The sequence below is a fragment of the Lachnellula hyalina genome (genome assembly GCF_007821495.1).
Source record: "Lachnellula hyalina strain CBS 185.66 chromosome Unknown contig00165, whole genome shotgun sequence".
Lineage (NCBI taxonomy): Eukaryota > Fungi > Ascomycota > Leotiomycetes > Helotiales > Lachnaceae > Lachnellula > Lachnellula hyalina.
This window is the reverse complement of record NW_022157279.1, coordinates 1-19,467: the sequence shown is the minus strand read 5'-3', so window position 1 is coordinate 19,467 and position 19,467 is coordinate 1. Positions and strand designations below refer to the sequence as shown.

At 47.9% G+C, this 19,467-nt stretch overlaps 5 protein-coding genes across 5 annotated transcripts; 3 read left to right on the top strand and 2 right to left on the bottom strand.

Moving 5' to 3' along the window:
* Positions 1–2,150: 2,150 nt before the first annotated feature.
* Positions 2,151–4,570, bottom strand: cdt2 (Cell division cycle protein; the record flags this gene model as incomplete). The annotated part of the gene is made up of 4 exons (XM_031153075.1): positions 2,151–3,179; positions 3,250–3,602; positions 3,693–3,803; positions 3,886–4,570. The coding sequence occupies 4 exons, from the start codon at positions 4,568–4,570 to the stop codon at positions 2,151–2,153; spliced, it is 2,178 nt and encodes a 725-aa protein (XP_031002511.1).
* Positions 4,571–4,890: 320 nt separating this feature from the next.
* SPB1 (AdoMet-dependent rRNA methyltransferase) lies at positions 4,891–7,471 on the top strand (the record flags this gene model as incomplete). Its single annotated transcript, XM_031153074.1, has 3 exons — positions 4,891–5,058; positions 5,108–6,869; positions 6,918–7,471. The coding sequence occupies 3 exons, from the start codon at positions 4,891–4,893 to the stop codon at positions 7,469–7,471; spliced, it is 2,484 nt and encodes an 827-aa protein (XP_031002500.1).
* Positions 7,472–10,630: 3,159 nt separating this feature from the next.
* YNL011C (Uncharacterized protein) lies at positions 10,631–12,360 on the top strand (the record flags this gene model as incomplete). Its single annotated transcript, XM_031153073.1, has 3 exons — positions 10,631–10,734; positions 10,831–10,913; positions 11,096–12,360. The coding sequence occupies 3 exons, from the start codon at positions 10,631–10,633 to the stop codon at positions 12,358–12,360; spliced, it is 1,452 nt and encodes a 483-aa protein (XP_031002504.1).
* Positions 12,361–12,585: 225 nt separating this feature from the next.
* On the bottom strand, positions 12,586–13,640 carry LHYA1_G008152 (uncharacterized protein; the record flags this gene model as incomplete). Its single annotated transcript, XM_031153072.1, has 2 exons — positions 12,586–12,740; positions 12,821–13,640. The coding sequence occupies 2 exons, from the start codon at positions 13,638–13,640 to the stop codon at positions 12,586–12,588; spliced, it is 975 nt and encodes a 324-aa protein (XP_031002503.1).
* A 483-nt stretch (positions 13,641–14,123) lies between these two features.
* On the top strand, positions 14,124–17,595 carry mip-1 (DNA polymerase gamma, mitochondrial; the record flags this gene model as incomplete). Its single annotated transcript, XM_031153071.1, has 2 exons — positions 14,124–14,301; positions 14,357–17,595. 2 exons carry the CDS (start codon positions 14,124–14,126, stop codon positions 17,593–17,595), a joined length of 3,417 nt encoding a protein of 1,138 aa, XP_031002505.1.
* Positions 17,596–19,467: the final 1,872 nt, after the last annotated feature.

Below are 19,467 nucleotides of genomic sequence, written 5' to 3'. Positions count from 1 at the left end.
CAAGGATACCAGCAAAAGTTTTACCGCAACAACTCCATTCTACCCTCCCACCGGCTAGTTGAACATTTAGACGTGCTTCTGAACGAAAACTGTAGTTACTTCGACTTCTTTAGATACCATTTGGACGACTTCAGACAGACGTTCAAGTCTGAGGTGAATGAGTTGGACAAGAACTACTTGGAGATACGCAAAGCACGTAGAGCGCTCTTTGACCACGACACGAGTGATTGGGGCTGCGATATCGACCTACAGCTTGAGAGTTGCGATGAAATGATCAATTGGGATATCAACGAGCCAAATATCGGACCAAAGACGAAGTCGGAATGGGATCGTGAGGAGAATAGGCGTCAAAGATAACTTGCAGCAAGTAACCCTTCTGTCGACAGTAGCACTTAGGAGGATGTAACTCAATACACTCCACGGATAGAAGGGAAAGGCAGAGACCCTGTTGCTGCAGAGAACAAAGGAGCGGATCTACTGGGGGGAGCTAAGGATACAATAACGCAACGACAGATAAGCAGTGCGACGTCGACGGAGCATATAAGGCTTCTCATATGATCATATCGCATGGAAGAATGGCTGTATCTTTCTTTCTTTTCCTTCATCAGCTTTCTCTCTATAGCAAACACAGTCTTCACATTCTCTCACAGCTTGGAAGAGGAGCTGCATAGCTGCCTGTATCAAAAGTACACTCTGACATAAAGGAAGGAAAGTTCGTATACTTTGGCGAGCATTAATATCCTAGTGAAATCCGATCGCAAACCTGCCGTCCTCGGTAAGTCAGCATCGCCGCTCTACTCAAGCGCGACTCACTCTCGCCCTCCCGCCAACCAATCGTGACGTGCTTCATCTTATCTTGGGCTCTGGCGCGCAAAAGTTGTCAACTCGACACGATTATACCAAATCAGCTCCCAGGGAGCCCAAAAGAGATCTCTCCCCAAAATGCATCCCTTCAATCTCTCAAGGCTGCGATGCACATTTCTCATGTGACATGGCGCGGGGCGCGGCGCTAGTCCTTGCCTCGCTCTATAGGTTTTCGTCTTTACTTCATGTTCAAATCATCCACCCTCTGCCGCAAAAGTATTTGATTGTTTTCATCTCTTCCGTTCCTTCTGTTTCTAGTACTGCGAAATTGTGTTCCCCTTCCCTTTTTGGTGTGACTAGTGTATAGCTCATATTTAATGTTGGAATACATTGGCCGGAGGAGTCGGGACTGTTGGGAGGACCTATTCATAAAACTTTTTCTAAATGACTCTCACCCATATTGCGATTTGAGGTATAAGATTTATTTAACCAAAGTTTATTTTTACAATCTAATAGATAGTTTATAGTACAGTCGCTCAGCAAAACCTTTCCTCGGCAAATATTGAAATAGGGTATTCAAGATTAATCCTAAATATGTTCATCACGAGTTATAAGCAATCAACGCCATATCCTAATAGTTTTGGAAATTGGGTTTAGCCTCTTAGCATGGCCCAGAATACCATTACAGATACATTAAGACTTGGGGGATTCTATGTTTTTATCCTTGTCGTGATTCATGAACAGGCGAAACGGTCGCCGTCCGTTCGTCGGCAGGCTCCTCGGAAGAGGAGTTATTAAAGTCGTAAGAGAGTCGACACTATCCTTGAATTTTCGCCAAGAGGGTAAGGGAGAGGTTTATTTTCGAGGAGAATCAAGTTTGGGAGGCGTTTAGGATAGCGAGACGTCGTCTTCAAATGCTAGCTAGGGGGCGGGGCGAGTGGTGGCATCAATAAATACGCCTTCAATAATAGATGTGCTGTTTGTGAAGCTAACCGAGGCCGCAGGAAGTAATTGCAGGCCATTTTCGGTCATCTCTGATTATAACAGCTACAGTACAGTTGTCTCAAGGTTTAGGTAAGCGATGTGCTAGTCCCAATTTGGATCTGCTGGGCAGGACTACACATTTTTCAAGAACAAGTCTATTGTATTTTTGCCAAATGACCGTGTAGGCAAAAGCTTATTATTTCTTCATGGAGATACCTATACAATTGTAACCCTACAATACAATAACCATACCATTTTCCAGAACCCCTTACTTGTCTTATGACTTGCAACCCGCTATCTATGCATGCACGCCCTCAAAAAACCGTATACAAAGCCGCTCGCTCTCTTAATCGCTCAAATACTTAATCATCATCCTCATCATACCCCTCACCAACCCCCGCCCACCCACACCCCCATCTCCGGCCCTCGGCCTCACCACCCATCCTCAGATCCCGCGCCTCATCTCCTCCTTCGCGCCATACGCGGACGAGGAAATCGTCTCCGACGCTTATAAGTTCGCCGTCGGAGTTCCAGGCTACGGAGCCTACTTCGCGGTCGTGACCTCGTAGGAGCGGGGTGCCGTGCGTGGAGATGGGGATAGATTCGTCATCAAGTCTGCTGCCTGTACCTGTTGCTGTTTTGGAGGCGCGCTTGCTTGTAGCTAACCAGTTGTGTTCTGGTGATGAAGGGAGAGGTTTTGGGAGGTATCGTTCATCGGTTGGAAAGAGCACTGCGGCTCCCCAGCTGCTTCCTACGGCTAACATCTCGCTTTTACCATCTTTTGCTTTGCGGATGGCGGATTTTACGTAGAAGGACGTGGCTTGTAAACGAGGGTGTCGGAACCCGTATAATGGTCCTAAGCCTTCTTGCGTCTGGCGAGCCGGGGCGCGTCGACCGTTGTTGGCGGAGGAGAGTTCTGGCGCATGACCGAGCATCAGATGAGCTGTTGAATAAGCATAGACTGTATTGTCTTTACAAAGAGTGTAGAGTCTGCTGCCATCTGTATTGAGATTCATAGATGTGATGCCGAAATGTCGCCATTGGTTATGAGTTTGGGGCTTTGCAGTTGAGGAGAGCGGTATTTGGGCCTTGCGTTTACTGTGCAGGGTTCGAATATCCCACAATTTGACAGAGGCATCGGCTTCAGAGGCTGTGAGGAGAAGATTGTCGTGGCCCGGAAGAAACTCAATGGCAGTTACTGATACATCTCCAGCTCTCCTTGGGACATCTCCACGGCTAGCGGCGTCAGACAGGATATTGGTGTGCGTCTGTCCGGGGGTTTCAAGTGGCCGATGGGCGTCATAAATACCATTGACAGGAATGCCAAACAGTATCTTTGCATTTTCTGATCGAAATGTAGTCCTGTGGGGTGGTTGAACAGGGACCGAGAGCTGTGAAGAGTCAGCATCATTCCGAGTATTAGAAGGTCTCGGGCGCTGCAAGACATTTTCAACAACTTACCTCGTTTACTGGGCCGTTACGCCCTTTGCATCTCAGGTCCCACAATTGCACACTACCGTCTCTACTTGACGTAGCTAGTACACTCTTGTTGTTCGTCCCAGGTTGAAATCGTACTTGCTTCAATGAGGCTACATGATTGCCGAAAATGCCAATTGTGGTCTGTGTAGTCATGTCTACCACCCTGGCGGTGGAATCTCCCGAGGCTGTTGCCAGAAATGTATCATCGTCGGTAAAGCACATGTCAATTATGGCATTAGTGTGTACACGGAAGGAGAGATATGGATCCTTGAACGCTGGTTTTCCATTCCGTCCGGACTCGAGGAGCCGCACTCGACCTTCTTCATCTCCAATCGCTGTCAGGGTATTTGCTAGTGGAAGTCAGTATCTAATGTCCTACAGGATGGCAGAGATTCAACCAAAATCTGCTTTCTATTGGAACTTACTATTACAACTTGCGACAGAAAAAGGAATACAAAGAGCTCCAGACTCTATACTGGTACATGTGTGGACATCTGAAGGTTTGCTGTAGAATGAGGATGTTTCGTCTTGCCAATCTAGAAAACAAATTAGCATACATTTTAAGCCAAAAATAATTTGTGCATATCAGTCCAGACTCAAAAAGATTTCTGTACTCACCATTGACAGGATATTCATGATGCTGGCGTAACGAGTTACCCAGACTTAACTGTAATAGACGTCCGGCAAGTCCACGATCGCTCAAGGGAACAATACGCTCTACAGGTTTCGGGGGAAGAAACGGTTCTTCGTCCTCGTCATCATACACTTCCGCCTCAACCCCCTCCAATTCTTCCAATTCCTCTATGTCCTCGGTATATAGCGTACTTCTGACGACACGCTCGCATGGAGAAGACGGGATATTCTGCGAGCTGCCCCTCGCTTTTCCACCATTGCCAGCTATGACTCCCTTTCTCTTGCTCAAGAAGGACCGCTCTGGAGATCCATCAGGGGTATGGACAAGCTTTCGTCTCTTCAGATCTCTTTCGAAGAGCAATGGGCTCTGGTTTTCTTGATTATCAGAGGAGTCCTTAGGCCGCAAGGGACTCGACTGGACAGTATTGTGGTTATTGGCAGGTGCAGTGATATCGTTCAGGGCCCGGCGCGAAGCCGTTGTCTGTCGATAGCCATGGGATCGAGGAGTGAAAAATCGATTGAATTTGCGGGGAGTGACTGAGGGATTGCGTCTCTCCTTCTGTCCATTTGCCTGCCTGGGAGGCGAACCCATTGACAGCGTATCTGACATGGCGGATGGTTGGGGAGATGAAGAAGCTTCTGAGCTATCTATGAGGATTGAGGTAGACATGTTGTTGGAGGAGTGTTTTCTGGAAGAAGGGTTGTCAAAGCATCTTACGATCTGGTGATGTTTTACTGTAGTGTACTGTATAAGGAAACACTTGGTAGGTACGGACAAGAAGTTTAAGTGGTGGAGGACAGGACGCGCTTTTACGCGATTGTGGCGGTGGTTGGCGGAAAGGTGGCTGGTGATAGATGCGGGGCGGACCTTATCTTAGCGGCTTGATCGAAAATTCCTCTGCACCAGGAAAATTAAATTTCGGGATATTTGCGACCACCAAGCATCGTCAAAGTTTGTTTTCTAGGTAGCCCTTGACTCCATCTGATATCATGGGAATCCAGAAGAAGCATGGTAAGGGTCGCTTGGACAAGTGGTATAAGTTGGCAAAAGAAAAAGGATACCGCGCCAGAGCTGCGTTCAAATTGATCCAATTGAACAAAAAGTATGGCTTCTTGGAGAAGAGCAAGGTGCTGCTTGATCTCTGTGCTGCTCCCGGGGTAAGTCAATTTACTTGAACTGTGGGACAGTTTTCTAACTTCTATCTAGTCATGGTGTCAGGTTGCTGCAGAGACTATGCCAGTGAGCAGTCTCATTGTCGGCGTTGATCTTTCTCCCATAAAGTCCATTCCTCGATGCATCACCTTCCAAAGCGATATTACCACCGATAAATGCCGAGCAACAATTCGGTCGCACTTCAAGACATGGAAAGCAGATACTGTTCTACACGATGGTGCCCCTAATGTTGGTACGGCTTGGGTTCAGGATTCTTTCAACCAGGCCGAATTGGCGCTCCAGGCTATGAAGCTGGCTACGGAATTCCTTGTTGAGGGAGGGACATTTGTGACCAAGGTCTTCAGATCCAAGGACTACAATAGTTTGCTTTGGGTGTTCAATCAACTTTTTGCGAAAGTCGAGGCTACAAAACCACCATCTTCCAGAAACGTTTCCGCCGAAATCTTCGTTGTCTGCCAAGGGTTCAAAGCGCCTAAAAGAATAGATCCCAAGTTCCTGGATCCAAAATTTGTTTTTGCGGAGTTGTCTGATCCTACACCAAACAACGAAGCAAAGGTATTCAACCCAGAGATCAAGAAGCGAAAGAGAGATGGGTACGAGGAGGGCAACTACACCCAGTTCAAGGAGGTGCCGGCTAGCGAGTTCATCAACACCACTGACCCTATCGCTATATTGGGAAGCCTGAACAAATTAAGCTTTGTACAACCACCAAATGGAGATGTGGCGCTTGCTGCTTTGGACAAGTTGCCGGAAACCACCCAAGAGATCCGGGACTGCTGCGGTGATCTTAGAGTGCTGGGCCGAAAAGAGTTCAGGAATCTCCTTAGATGGCGCTTGAGAGTGCGTGAGAAGTTCGGATTTGCTACAAAGAAGAAGACTGGTGTAGAGGAAGAGGTCGCTGAGGTGGAGTCGATGGACGAGGAATTGAAAATCCAGGAAGAATTGCAGCAACTGAGTGAGAAGGAGAAAGCCCGAAGGAAGCGAGAGAGACGAAAGGAAAATGAGAAGAAGACTAAGGAAATCACGCGAATGCAACTTCACATGACTGTCCCAACAGAAATTGGTATGGAGCAATCAGGTCCCAATGGAGAGAATTCTATGTTCGGTCTCAAGGCAATCGACAAGACAGGCGCGGTGGATAAGATCGCCAAGGGAAAGATGGCTGTTCTAAAGGAGGGTGACAAGAGGGACCAAGATAGCGGCTTTGGATCTGGGGAAACGGATGAGGAGAGTGATAACGAGGAAGACAGACTTGACAGAGATCTCGATTCTATGTACGAACAATACCAAGACCGCAAATCGAGTTCCGACGCCAAGTTCCGGGCAAAGAAGGCCAGAAAAGAGTACGAAGATGGGGATTGGGATGGGTTCTCTGCAGAGCATGAAAGTGAGGAGGATAGCGAGCTTGAGCAAGACAGTGACGATTCGTCGGATGAAGAGGCGCCATCGAAACGACCTCTGTTGACAGATCTTCAGCGCGAGGACAAGAAAGTTGGTGGACTTTCCAGACGGGCCGCACAATTCTTTGACCAAGACATTTTCAAGGATATTGGAGGGGTACCAGAAGAGGAAGAAGCTGAGGAGGCTTTGGAGGAAGGGGATGAGGAAGTTGAGGAGGATCTAGATACATTAATGATGGAAAGAGATGCTGTGGAAGAGGACTCCGAGTCTGATATTCCAGAAGCCCAGGAAGAGGAATCCGAAGAAAGCGAAGATGAGGGCGGATTTGAAGTCGTCAAACGCAGCAGCAAAGACAAACAATGGGAGGAAGAACCCCGCAAGGACGGAAGACTAGGTGAGCACTTCTAATTTCTCATATATGGGATAATACTGACATATCTAGACATCGATATCATCACCGCAGAAGCTATGACTCTTGCCCAGCAAATCGCATCCGGTCAAAAAACAATGCATGACCTATTGGATGATGGCTTCAACAAGTACGCGTTCAAAGACCGTGACGCCCTCCCGGAATGGTTCCTCGATGATGAGCACCGCCACGACAAGCCCCATCGACCCATCACGGCGGCAGGCGCTGCAGCTATCAAAGAGAAATTGCGAGCATTGAACGCTCGACCTATCAAAAAGGTCCGTGAAGCCAAGGACAGGAAGAAGTTCAAGGCCGCACAGAGACTCGAGAAGATGAGGAAGAAGTCTGCGTTGTTGCAGGATGATGAGGGCATGACAGAGAAGGAGAAGGCTTCGAATATTACAAAGCTGATGAGCAAGGCGACCAAGAAGAAGCCCAAGCAGCAGGTCAAGGTTGTTGTGGCTAGAGGTGGAAATAGGGGTATTGCTGGACGACCGAGAGGTGTTAAGGGCAAGTATAAGATTGTGGATGCGAGGTTGAAGAAGGATGTTAGGGGTGAGAAGAGGGCGGCGAAAAAGCGCAAGTGAGGGATTTGTCTAGGTAGATAATCGATATACCAATTTTTTTGCATTAGCCTTTGACCCTATACAAGTGTGGGTAGCCAGAAGGCGTGACCGTGAGGTTCCGTTGCTACTGCAGCCTTGTTTGGTAATCTAATTTGGTTCTACCATCCACCCTCGGAGCACTTCCTCCATTAATGGAGATGGGCTTGTCGTTCTGCATGGCCATAGAAGAGGAACACTTGCTGCTGTCGTCCTTAGCCTCAGACATGACCATGGCGGAAGAGTCCTACAGTACGAATATCATATACAACTCATCTCCAATGCTATCCATAGTGCTAGGGATATAGGCATAGCTATTGGCACTATTAGGTCAGTGGAGTTCAGCCTTCCCTCCTATTATCCATGGGAAGTCCCGGATCTAAGCACTTTGTCAGAGTCTCTGAGAAATATACTAGAGTTTGCTTATACTCGTCTTAATTTAGTCATTCGTGGACACCTTTCGGATCATCTGGATTTATATTATTTCCGACGAGCCCAAAAATATGAGAATATCGGCTGAACTGTTTGGTTCATTTTGTTTCATATTCGCTTCATTTATTGTTCGTACTCATTGTTCAGACAGAATCCGCTGAGGCTTAGTAAACCCAGCCAGTATCAGAGCCTTTCCAGCCATCAAAGGTACAATACGAGCACCTGAATTAGGCTTGGTTTCTGGTGTTCTGTACAGTATCTTGTTTTGGGCATGTTTGAGAAGTGAGTGTGCTTAGTAGAGCATCTTCAGAGTCGGGCATCCTGATACGCTGTAACACGCGCTGCATCCACCATTTCGCTTACGCATTATCAAACCTTCAAGTACCTATAGGTAGGTATTTATTGCGGCCCCTGCCCGTGTAACCTTATCTCACACGTGGTAGCTTATACGGGGTGGTATTTCAAAACATCACGGAATTCTGTTTCGTCTTAAGCTTCTCCTTTCCTCTCAATACCCGGCTACGTGTACGAAACTTCTCACAGGTAATATCAAGCGCTGGAAATTTTCGCATTTTATTCCACATAACGCAAGTCTAGCCGCTGTAACCTCATTCTTCATCTGCGTTTTATGTCTATCCGAGCCTGAATAGTCTACCAGGAGCGAAAGCGAGGACGGCTGTCACGTGCGGCGCTCAATGGATGATTTATTTAGCTGCTGTAACTTCGACACTTTAAATGTCCTGTCCCATCTAACACATATACGCAAGACGCTTGCCTTCCATCCTTATCCATTCTCGCATTCGTTCCGAAATGTAACACTTATTATAGCCGCTTCTCAAAGTGCCATTCGGTATTTGGAACAAACACCGAAACCCGGTGTCTCCTTTTCTGTCCAGAGCGAGCCATGGTGCCCCCGAAACAGCTGAGGGCCTGAAGTGGCTCTGTAGGACATGAAATCAAAGCTGACAATTACTTTGAAAATAACCTCATCTCACGTCCTAAGGATCTGATGCTCGTTGCATGTCCCGCACACAAAACACCAGAATAGTCTCACAAGATCTCACTTCCACAATGAATTCTCCTGTTCTGTGGGGTCGGCATACAATGGATTGGTCGAAGATGAGATGCTGGGTGGCAGTGAGAAACTATAAAGTGTCGAATGGAGCCCTTTCTGTCACTTCATTCTTCCATAACTTAAGACACTGCACATTCTCCATCTAGAGCTTTCCACCTTCCACCTTCAAAGAATCAAAACCATTTGTTATTCTATCTTCAGTCTCATCCCAATTTTCAAATATATCAAGGCCAACACCGCAATCATGCACGGAGCCGCCGCAATAGCACTTTTGCTGTTTGTCTCTTTCTGTCAAGCTGCACCAGTCGCAACTACCACAAACCCGGCAGGCGCCGCTGTCAGTACTTCTCAGGCCCCTGCGACCATTATCAGTACCTCCAAGGCTCCCGCGACCACACAAAAGGCAATCAGTAGCACTAGCGCTGCTGAGGCTCCTGCGACTACAACAAAGACAGCAGCTGCTGTCACAACCACCAAAGTCGGTACTTCTGAGGCTCCTGCGACTACAACAAAGACAGCAGCAGTAGCTGTCACTACCACCAAAGTCAGTGATACGAAGACTTCAAGTCTTTGAGGCTTCGATCCTCCACTCGTCGGATTCTAATGTTGCGCGGATTCCTTTTCGTTGTGAGTCTACACCACTCCTGCACTTACCGTAATACTTGCTAACCTGTCGATATTGTAGTGTCTTCAGTCGTTACCTAGCATAGCATAAACAGCCAAATGTCCAATAGTGAGAGCAAGAGCACCTGCGATGTTTTGTCTATGCTTTTGTAGTCGAGACACTCTTGGGCGTCGGGGAACTGTTCTTCGTTCTTTTTTATTTCTATGTTATAGAAATGCAAGTAAAGGAAATCAAATAGAACAGTAGAACGCTTTCACAACTCACTAATCAAGAGCAAACTTCAGGTGACCCCGGCTTATTGTTATTTTGACCTCAAGATTAAGAATCAACATTCTGGAATAATGCTTTTCATTTTGTTACTTGGTTGTTTTCCATCCAAAGATTTCCTTAAGATTTGGAAATAACGCTCATGGCGATACGTTCGACATCGCAACGTCCTAAGTTGCGAGAGATATTATTAGAAAAGGGGGCGGGGTAAACAAAAGGTCCAACATTTCTAAGATAGATGCGGCCTAGCGTCGTTTTGAACCTTCCTTGAGCTCAACCATCCAAACTTGACAAGTCGGCAAAGCATATATTGTAAGAGACTTGACTACTTGTCGGCTCCAAGTTCAGGACCTTGAGCTATCACTATTCCGAGACTTTATAAGTATATAAGCACGTGATCGGTGTAACACTTGGAGTTGAACCCGAGTGCCATCTCGTCTCGACTTACCGATAATACCTTCTTGCAAGAAACCCTATTGAAGTTGAAAGTCTTGAAAGTCTGAAAGAAATGAATACAAGAGGACAGATATCCTCGGAATAAATTTTTATTCCATAGATTATCATCTCAAAATACGAGGCGTTGAGTCACGTAGGAACCGGATCCAGTAGAACTAATCGAAAAGCCACTTCCGCCCGCTGCAACATCAAGCCAACGTGTCCGATTCACGAACCACCCAAAACCCACCCTCTGTTGCTAGTATGATACCTATCGTCTCATATTAGAGTTTGGGTTGAATGAAGCAAGATGAACAAGAAACACCATCTCGTGGTCTTTTCTGGCGGAAGTGCTGCAAATAACTTGGTCGATGTGTTTGGCAAGGTAGCCGATGATAAGGGGTGTTTGAGCTAGTGAGTTTGTCTTTCCTTTTGGATTTTTGTCAGAGCTGGACGAGTTGGATGGTGTGGAATGAATGTATGAATGGAAGCTGATGAGTTTGAGTGAAGCATTATTCCCATTTCAGATAATGGAGGGAGTTCGAGTGAGCTGATACGAGTATTTGGTGGACCGGGTATTGGCGATGTTAGAAGTATGTTTTGATACTTCCATTCGCTTTTGGTTTGACTTTTCTATTGTCTCAAATTCTTGACTATGAAAGTCCTCATATCTCAGGTCAATGGTCTCAAAAGTCCAAATGCTGGATGGCCAAATCACTCTTGAAACCCCCCTTTCGCGCACATATACATCACTCACTCACTTGAACCTCCCTAGGTCGCCTTGTCCGCCTCATCCCAGAAGACCCAAGCTCGCCCGAAACAACAGCCATAAAGACGTTCTTCAATCACCGCCTCCACGCCTCTCCTACAGAAGCCCGCAACGAATGGCTCGACATAGTCGAGTCCCGCCACTCGCTCTGGCAATCCATCACGTCGGAAAAGCGCGAGTTGATCCGCTCCTTCCTCAACACCATCAATCTCGAGATCGTCAAGCGTGCTCGCCCGTCCTCAGTCTTCAACTTCCAATCCGCGTCCGTGGGGAACCTGTTCCTCACCGGCGCGCGTCTGTTCACGGGGAGTTTCGAGTCGGCGATTTATCTACTGGGCGCTATTACGGGAGTTCCGAGTAACGTAAACGTGATACCAGCTATCAACAGTAATTTCTCGCATCATATATCTGCAGGATTACAAGACGGCACTATTATTACGGGTCAAAATGCCATTTCGCATCCCTCTGCCCCCTCTTCCTCCTCCGTCATACCATCCTCATCGTCGCCATCCTCTCACCCCAGTACCGAGTCCTCGCCCGAAACGCAACAGCAGCGCCGCAAGCTCTCCAAGGAACTAACAGACCACGACCTAGTCGATGACGCCAACCTGCCGGGCTCCCTGCCCACATTACGCAAGCAGTACATCACGTTCCAGAAGACGCACACGGAGGATCTAGCGTCGCGGATCGAGCGTATCTGGTACATCAACCCGTATGGGCAGGAGATGCGACCGAGTGCGAATCCGAAGGTGCTGGAGACGCTACGGGGGGCTGGGTGTGTGGTGTATAGTATTGGGAGTTTGTATACGAGTATTTTGCCGTGTTTGGTGCTGAAGGGGGTTGGGGAGGCGGTGGCGCTGGAGGAGGGGATTAAGTACAAGGTTTTGATACTTAATGGGAGTTTAGATCGGGAGACGAGGGCGGTGGGGCAGGATGGAGAGAGCAATGAATTTGGGGCGAAGGATTTCATTGCTGCTATTGCGAAGGCTTGTCATGGGTCTAGGGGATTGGGGGAGGTGAAGGAAGAAGAATGGAAGCAGTATGTTACTCATGTTATTCATTTGCAAGGGGAGGGTACGCCTAGAGTTGAGAAAGAGGAATTGAGTGCGTTAGGGATTGAGACTGTAAGAATCTATGGACGGAAGCATGAAGGGGGGGAGGGAGGAATGGTGTATGATGGAACAGCACTGGGACAGGCGTTGGAGGCTATCATGGGGAGAAGGGATCCGAGGAGTGATAAAACTCGGAGGAACACTTTGAATGTCAGCTAATAGTTTACATCCAAGGACTTGAAAATCAGAGAGGTGGATTCGTTAGAAATAGTTGACGCTGCAAAGCATTCATGTTCATTGTATAGTCCCTTTGTCGCAGAAGCCCGGTGCTGTTTGGAAAACGCCTTCCAAGATGATCTAGCTGGTATCATGCCCAAATTTCATGCGCCCCATTCCCAATCTTACGCCATGAGATACCTTGAAAGTTGGTCCCAGCAATGCCCACTACTTCGCAACTAGTTTTCCTTTCTTGTTCCTTGTCATAAGCTTCATCTCCAAGGGGAAGATACCATTTTTCGGCTGCTTCCCTTTTGATGAAATGGTTGTGCTAATCGGTGTCCTACACACGGGGCATGACTTCTTGTCGCCAGCATGAAGTGCTTGGTGTAAGCATTCGGAACAAAATAGATGACCTGTCAAATCAGTAATTGTCTCTCCCGAGGTGGGAGAGAATACAAACCACAATGAGTGACCGTCAGATCCGTAGGGTTGTCCATGCAGATGATACATTGAAATTCGGCGAGCTTGACAGGTCTCCGCGCCTCGTCTTCGTTTTGCTTTTTGATGAGCTCCGCTTGCTGCTTCGCTGCCAGCTCTCGATATTGTGACTCGTCCTCTACATTTGCGAGATCCACTACTTCAATATCCTCTAAGCTCTGCCGCCTGGAACCTGAACTATTCCCCGATGCTCGAGCTGTTCTCTTGGGGGCCCTTCCTTGGCCCGCATGTTCTGTCGCCTTTCGTTTTCGTGTAGAGACCATTTTGGCATCTGGTGAAGATGATGTAAGATCGACGACGCTGGAGCGTCGGGTTGTTGTTCGTGAAGGAACCATTTGTGCAGGCGGCGAGTGGGGCGGCGACAACCCGTGTACGAAGTCGGCGAGATCGGCAAAATCACCGTCGAAAGGGTCTGGAGATTCAGATCCAGCAATGGTATATTGTGAGAAAAGAGCTGGTGGTCGAGAAGGTCGTGCTTGCTGGTTCAGAGGTGGTGGCGCCGGCTCTTGTTGTTCCTGTGAGCGCGAGCCTGACGACGAGGCTTGCGCTTCCAGCAAGAACGGGTCGGACGATCGAAGGTGCGAGAAGAAGTCGCCGTTGTTTATGAATGAAGGGAGCTCGCCGAGGTCGTTGTCTGCGTCTGGGTTTATAGGCGGCAGAGTTAAAGAATCATAGCCGCTGCCTTCGCTGGTTCCAAACTGTGAACCCTGGCTCCAGGGCGACTGCGAGTTGGGCGGCGAGTTGTAGGGCGAAAGGCCTCTCAGGACGGGTGAATGTGACATGATAGTGGCACCATTGATTGATTTACAGGAATACTGAATATCGTGGAATGAATATCCAAAACTATACGATTATAAAAAGGCCTCATATGGCCACAAATAAACAAAGGAAAGGGAGTGAAGAGGAGGGGGGGGAAAGGAGGGGAAGACAGTTGACGTGAGGTTCTGGCTTGTTTAGTTGCTCTGTGGTCTGCGGTCTGCGGTCCGTGGTCCGCGTGTGTGGTGGAGTGAAACTATCGGCGTTTACTTTCTCGGTGTCCAAGGCAAGGAAGGGCTCTTATCGATTGGAGCCCTGCCTCGCCGTCTGTCAAGGGGGGGGGGGGGGGGGGGGCGAACACGAACTTTTAGTGGCTGGCTTGATCTATCGCGACTCTTACATTCATCGATCCGCTCCGCCCAATAATTCATTCAGCATCCCGCGCTGCATCGCATAGAATGCTCCAAGACTCATCATTTATGCTTTAACAACTTCTTTTCGCCCATAGCATGCTTCTTTCAACACGCGCTGGTCGTTCGAGCAGGCCTTGCGCAGCCTTCGTTCGGCTTGCAAAGCACCGGGCGCATCGTCGTCAAGATACTTCTCATATTTCACCACATTGGAGATACTACGCCACAGAGGGAGTTGGTGCGGAAGACTCGGCCTCTGATCCTGGATTACTCCTAAGTAAGCATTACTTATACGCTTCTAAATGTAAATGGGCACCTCTAACAACTTATAGAAAACTCAAAAGCGAGGTTCAATGAAATAGGGGTTCAGCAACTAAGCAGCCATGTCTACTCCCAAATCTTTCCCGATAGCTGTACACCACCCCCAAAAGAACTTGTAGACCTCTCAAAGGACCATCTTCGGCGGCATGAGCTATTAGGAAAGAACACTGACAACACTCCTCCAATTTCCTTCGACCTCCCCGAATTACAAGGACGAACGCTCGACGAACACTTTCACAAACTCGGAGTCGACGCCGCAGAGCCTTTTCTATCACAAGCAAAACAGTTTACAAGATCAAATCCCCCTCCAAAGCCACGGAAATGGGTTCGAAGGAGTGGATGGACGAAATACTATGCAGATGGTCGGACAGAGGCAGTGGATGCGCCTCAGGAGGAGATGCTGTGTTTTGATACGGAAGTAATGTGGAAGGAGAGTTCATTCGCGGTCATGGCATGTGCAGTCAGTCCTACGAATTGGTATGCTTGGTTATCGCCCTGGTTGCTGGGAGAAAGCGAGAACGATCGACACTTGATACCTCTAGGAGATCCAAACCAAGCTCGAATCATTGTGGGACACAATATTGGCTACGATAGGGCGAGGATTGCGGAGGAGTATGACTTGCAACAGACCAAAAACAATTTTCTCGATACGATGTCCTTACATGTGGCTGTCAATGGAATGTGCTCACGGCAGAGACCTACTTGGATGAAGCACAGGAAAAATCGGGAATTGAGGGACAAGATTGCCAGTGAGACGGACAATGCTGAATTGTCGGCCTTGTTAGGAAATAAGGCTTTGACTGAGGAGGAAGAGGAGTTGTGGGTGGGTCGAAGTTCTGTCAATTCGCTGCGGGACGTTGCGAAATTCCATCTAGACATTACGATCGACAAGGCGCAAAGGGACCAATTTGGAGAGCTAGATCGAGCCGGAGTACGAGCGAAGCTTGATGAGCTTCTAGATTACTGCGCCGCTGATGTTTCTGTCACACACCGGGTGTACAAGATTGTGTTTCCGAATTTCCTGGAGACATGTCCTCATCCTGTGAGTTTTGCGGCTCTACGGCATCTATCGTCCGTCATACTTCCGGTGGATAAGTCGTGGGAGGCATATATCGCAAATGCAGAGGCGACATATCACAAGTTATCAGATGCCGTCCAAGAAAGACTTATTGCACTGACTGAGAAGGCATTGGATATTAAAGGCCACGAAGAGAAATGGAGCAACGATCCTTGGCTCCGGCAGATGGATTGGTCTGGCCAGGAAGTCAGGATGGTGAAGGGAAAGAAAAAGAATGATCCTCCTCGACCAGCAGCTAGGCAGAAGATGCCGGGGATGCCACAATGGTACAAGGATCTGTTCAGCAAGAAGGATGGACCGATCGGACTGTCTGTACGGACAAGAGTTGCTCCTTTACTTCTTCGGTTACAATGGGATGGAAACCCATTAGTCTGGTCTGATCAGTATGGATGGACTTTCAAAGTGCCAGTTGCAGATGCCCATAAGTACAAAGAGAAGCAGATGCAGGAGTGCACTGCGTTTGACGAGAAAGACATCACATTGAGAGACGACAGAAGTAGCGTATACTTCAAATTGCCCCATAAAGATGGACCTACTGCACGTTGTGCGAATCCAATGGCGAAGAGTTACATGGCCTATTTCGAACAGGGCATTTTATCCTCCGAATTCACATACGCAAAGGAAGCTCTGGAGATGAATGCTTCTTGTTCGTATTGGATCAGCGCAAGAGATCGAATCATGTCTCAGATGGTCGTGTATGAGAGTGATGGTGCAAAGGGATCAGAGAAGAAATCGGATTCGGAAACAGGATATATTTTGCCTCAAGTGATTCCGATGGGGACTGTCACTCGAAGAGCAGTGGAAAATACATGGCTCACAGCAAGCAATGCCAAGGTCAACCGTGTAGGGTCAGAACTCAAATCGATGGTTAGGGCTCCTCCTGGCTATTGCTTTGTTGGCGCAGATGTGGATTCGGAGGAACTCTGGATCGCAAGTCTTATCGGTGATGCTCAATTCAGAATCCATGGAGGCAATGCAGTTGGCTTCATGACTTTGGAAGGAACCAAAGCAGCTGGGACAGATTTGCACTCGCGGACTGCGCAAATTCTGGGAATTACTAGGAATGATGCCAAGGTATTCAATTATGGTCGGATATACGGAGCTGGTCTCAAATTCGCATCCACTCTACTGCGACAGTTTAACCCGGGTCTCTCTGAAACGGAGACGACCAAGGTTGCTTCTAATCTTTACCGCGCGACGAAGGGTGTAAAGACGAACAGGAAGACACTACACAAAAAACCATTCTGGCGCGGTGGAACAGAGAGCTTCGTCTTCAACAAGCTCGAGGAATTTGCAGAACAGGAACGGCCTCGTACCCCAGTTCTAGGAGCCGGTATCACAGAAGCACTAATGAGTCGCTTCGTCAACCAAGGGGGTTTCATGACCTCCCGAATCAACTGGGCTATCCAATCTTCTGGCGTCGACTACCTTCACCTCATCATAGTCGCCATGGACTACCTGATCCGCCGCTTCAACATCAAAGCCCGGCTCGCCATCACCGTGCATGATGAAATTCGTTACCTAGTCAAAGAAGAAGATAAATATCGCGCCGCCATGGCCCTCCAAATCGGCAACGTCTGGACACGAGCCATGTTCTCGCAACAGGTCGGAATTAATGACCTTCCCCAAGCATGCGCCTACTTCTCTGCTGTCGACATCGACCACGTGCTCCGAAAAGAAGTAGACATGGACTGTATAACACCCTCCAACCACACTAAAATCCCGCATGGCGAATCACTCGACATCAACACACTCCTCACAAAACCAAACTCTCTCCTCGATCCTTCTATCGTCTCCACAGATCCTACAAACCTAGACAACATCGCCTATACCCCTCGTATCCCAGTCATGGAAACCCTCTCCTCCAACACGTCGCCCTCTTTCCTCAAAGCGCAAATCACAGCCGACGATAAGGAACTCCGTGAGATTATTAAAGATCAAAAGGCCCTCGAAACGCCTACCGTCACGGTACCAAAAACAAGACGCACGACAAAGCGAGGCGATATACAACCCTACCAGGCACAAGCAGCACTAATGGAGCAGCCAATGATTGTGTCCGAGCTACTAGGGAACAAGTTCAAGAGTAGTTTTGATAGTGGCAAGAACAAAAATTGGGGCTGGGAACGGAGTATGCCAATTCGTGGTGGGTCGAGACCTGCTCCTAGGTGGTGATTAATACCTTATTGATTGTTTTGTTATTTATGTATGATGCGACGGCTTACTTGAGATACTCCTCTTCCTTTTGTACCATTTTTGTGCGACTATGTATGGATATTGTACTGTTTCACTGTGGAAGTTGGGTATCGGTTCTTGGTTTTTGGGGGAAATGAAAGGATGCATCGCGAGGCGCTTAGCGGGTGGATTGTACTGCTTACGTGTGTATGTTATGTACAGATCTAAGTCCTTGCAAGATAGGAGGGGGAAAAGTCATCTAAAATAATAATATTTCTATGAAATCAGGGTTCTCTTTTTATACGCTCTCGTATTATGCATTGCAACGTTTCGGAAACACGGTCTGTGAATTAATTACTCTTTGCTTGAATGCTTGTCAACTCTTAAGACGTCTTCTCTCTAGCGAGATATTCTGCAATAGACATCTCACTCTGCACTCACATCACCGAATTTTCTACTACTCATAAATCAATCCCCTAAATCCCGATATTATACGGCTATACTAAAGAGATCCGCCGTCCTGGATGCTTCATCTACAGTACAACAGACCTATTTCTTAACAGGAGCCTTGGGGTTGCAGTCAATCACATCACTAAAGCCAATAAATGTTATTCTAGAGGTGTTATTTACTAGCTATTATATTGTACCCGAGTATTGTATTTGTATTATATTGGTTTTCGTCTCTATCTCTATCTCTGTCTATCTAGAAGAAACTCCACCCGCACGCACTTTCAGCCACACATCATTGCTATTACCACCCTTCTGCCAGCCGATCATGCATGCATCCCATCCCATTGGATTCAGCCCCTTTCCCTCTCACTCACAAGTCACATCTCGGTCGCAACTTGTAAGATATCATCTCATCTCATCCTCCCAAATACCTATCTATCCGTCAAACACCACTTGCCCTCTTTCTCCCCTGTACAATTCTGCATGTTCTCTTCTCGTACCTCCTGACCTCCTTCCTTCCTTCCAATCAAGCAAGCTACAAAGATACTGCTTATTCCTTATTTCTTATTCCATATTGCCTTATTCCTTAACCCAATAAGCACCCTTCCTCTCAGGCAAAGCCAGGAAATCAGGCTGCCACCCGCTCTCGTCTTTCGATAGCCCAAACATGCGCTTCATAGTCGTTACCATGTCGATCAGCGCTTGGCGGGGAAACGAATCCGCGTTCGCGGTGCCGTCATCTGAGTCTGTGATCCACTGGGAGAGGAAAGGTTAGTCAGTCAGTATGCATGCCTCATTTCACAGTTGATAGACGTCTGTTTTCGCAAAATGAAAAATAAAAATAAGGAGGAGGAGGAGGAGGAGGAATAAAGTAGGATACTAAAGAGAGAGAGGGAATAGCACAGGACAGGAAAACGAAACCATACACATACACATACCTCATCATCCAAATACCACGCACACTGCTCGACCAACAAATTTCTCAGTCCACACCCCCCACCATACTCCCGCGTATTCTCATACACCCACTCCAGCATACACGTCTCGATAACACTACTCTCCCGCCGCGCCATCTCCAGCGCAACAATGCACTCGTTCTGGCAGGCCGGGGCGCCTAGACGGCCTGCGAGCACCCAGAGCTGCACCAGCGTTTCGGTGGAAATGTGTGAGTTGGGAGGTGGGAATGGTGGCGCTGTGACCAGGTTTGTTCCAACATTACCGCTGCCCCCGCCGCCGCGGTATAGCCATTCGATGAAGGCGCTGAATGCTTCTTTACTCGTGGTGCCTGCTTGTGCTGGGAGTGGGATTGTGGGGAACTTGCCGGCGCAAACAGGGAGTCGGATTATGACATTGAGGTCCACCTCTTCCTTCTCCTTCTCCTCACTCACATCATCATCCTCCCCAAAATCCAATTCATTCCTA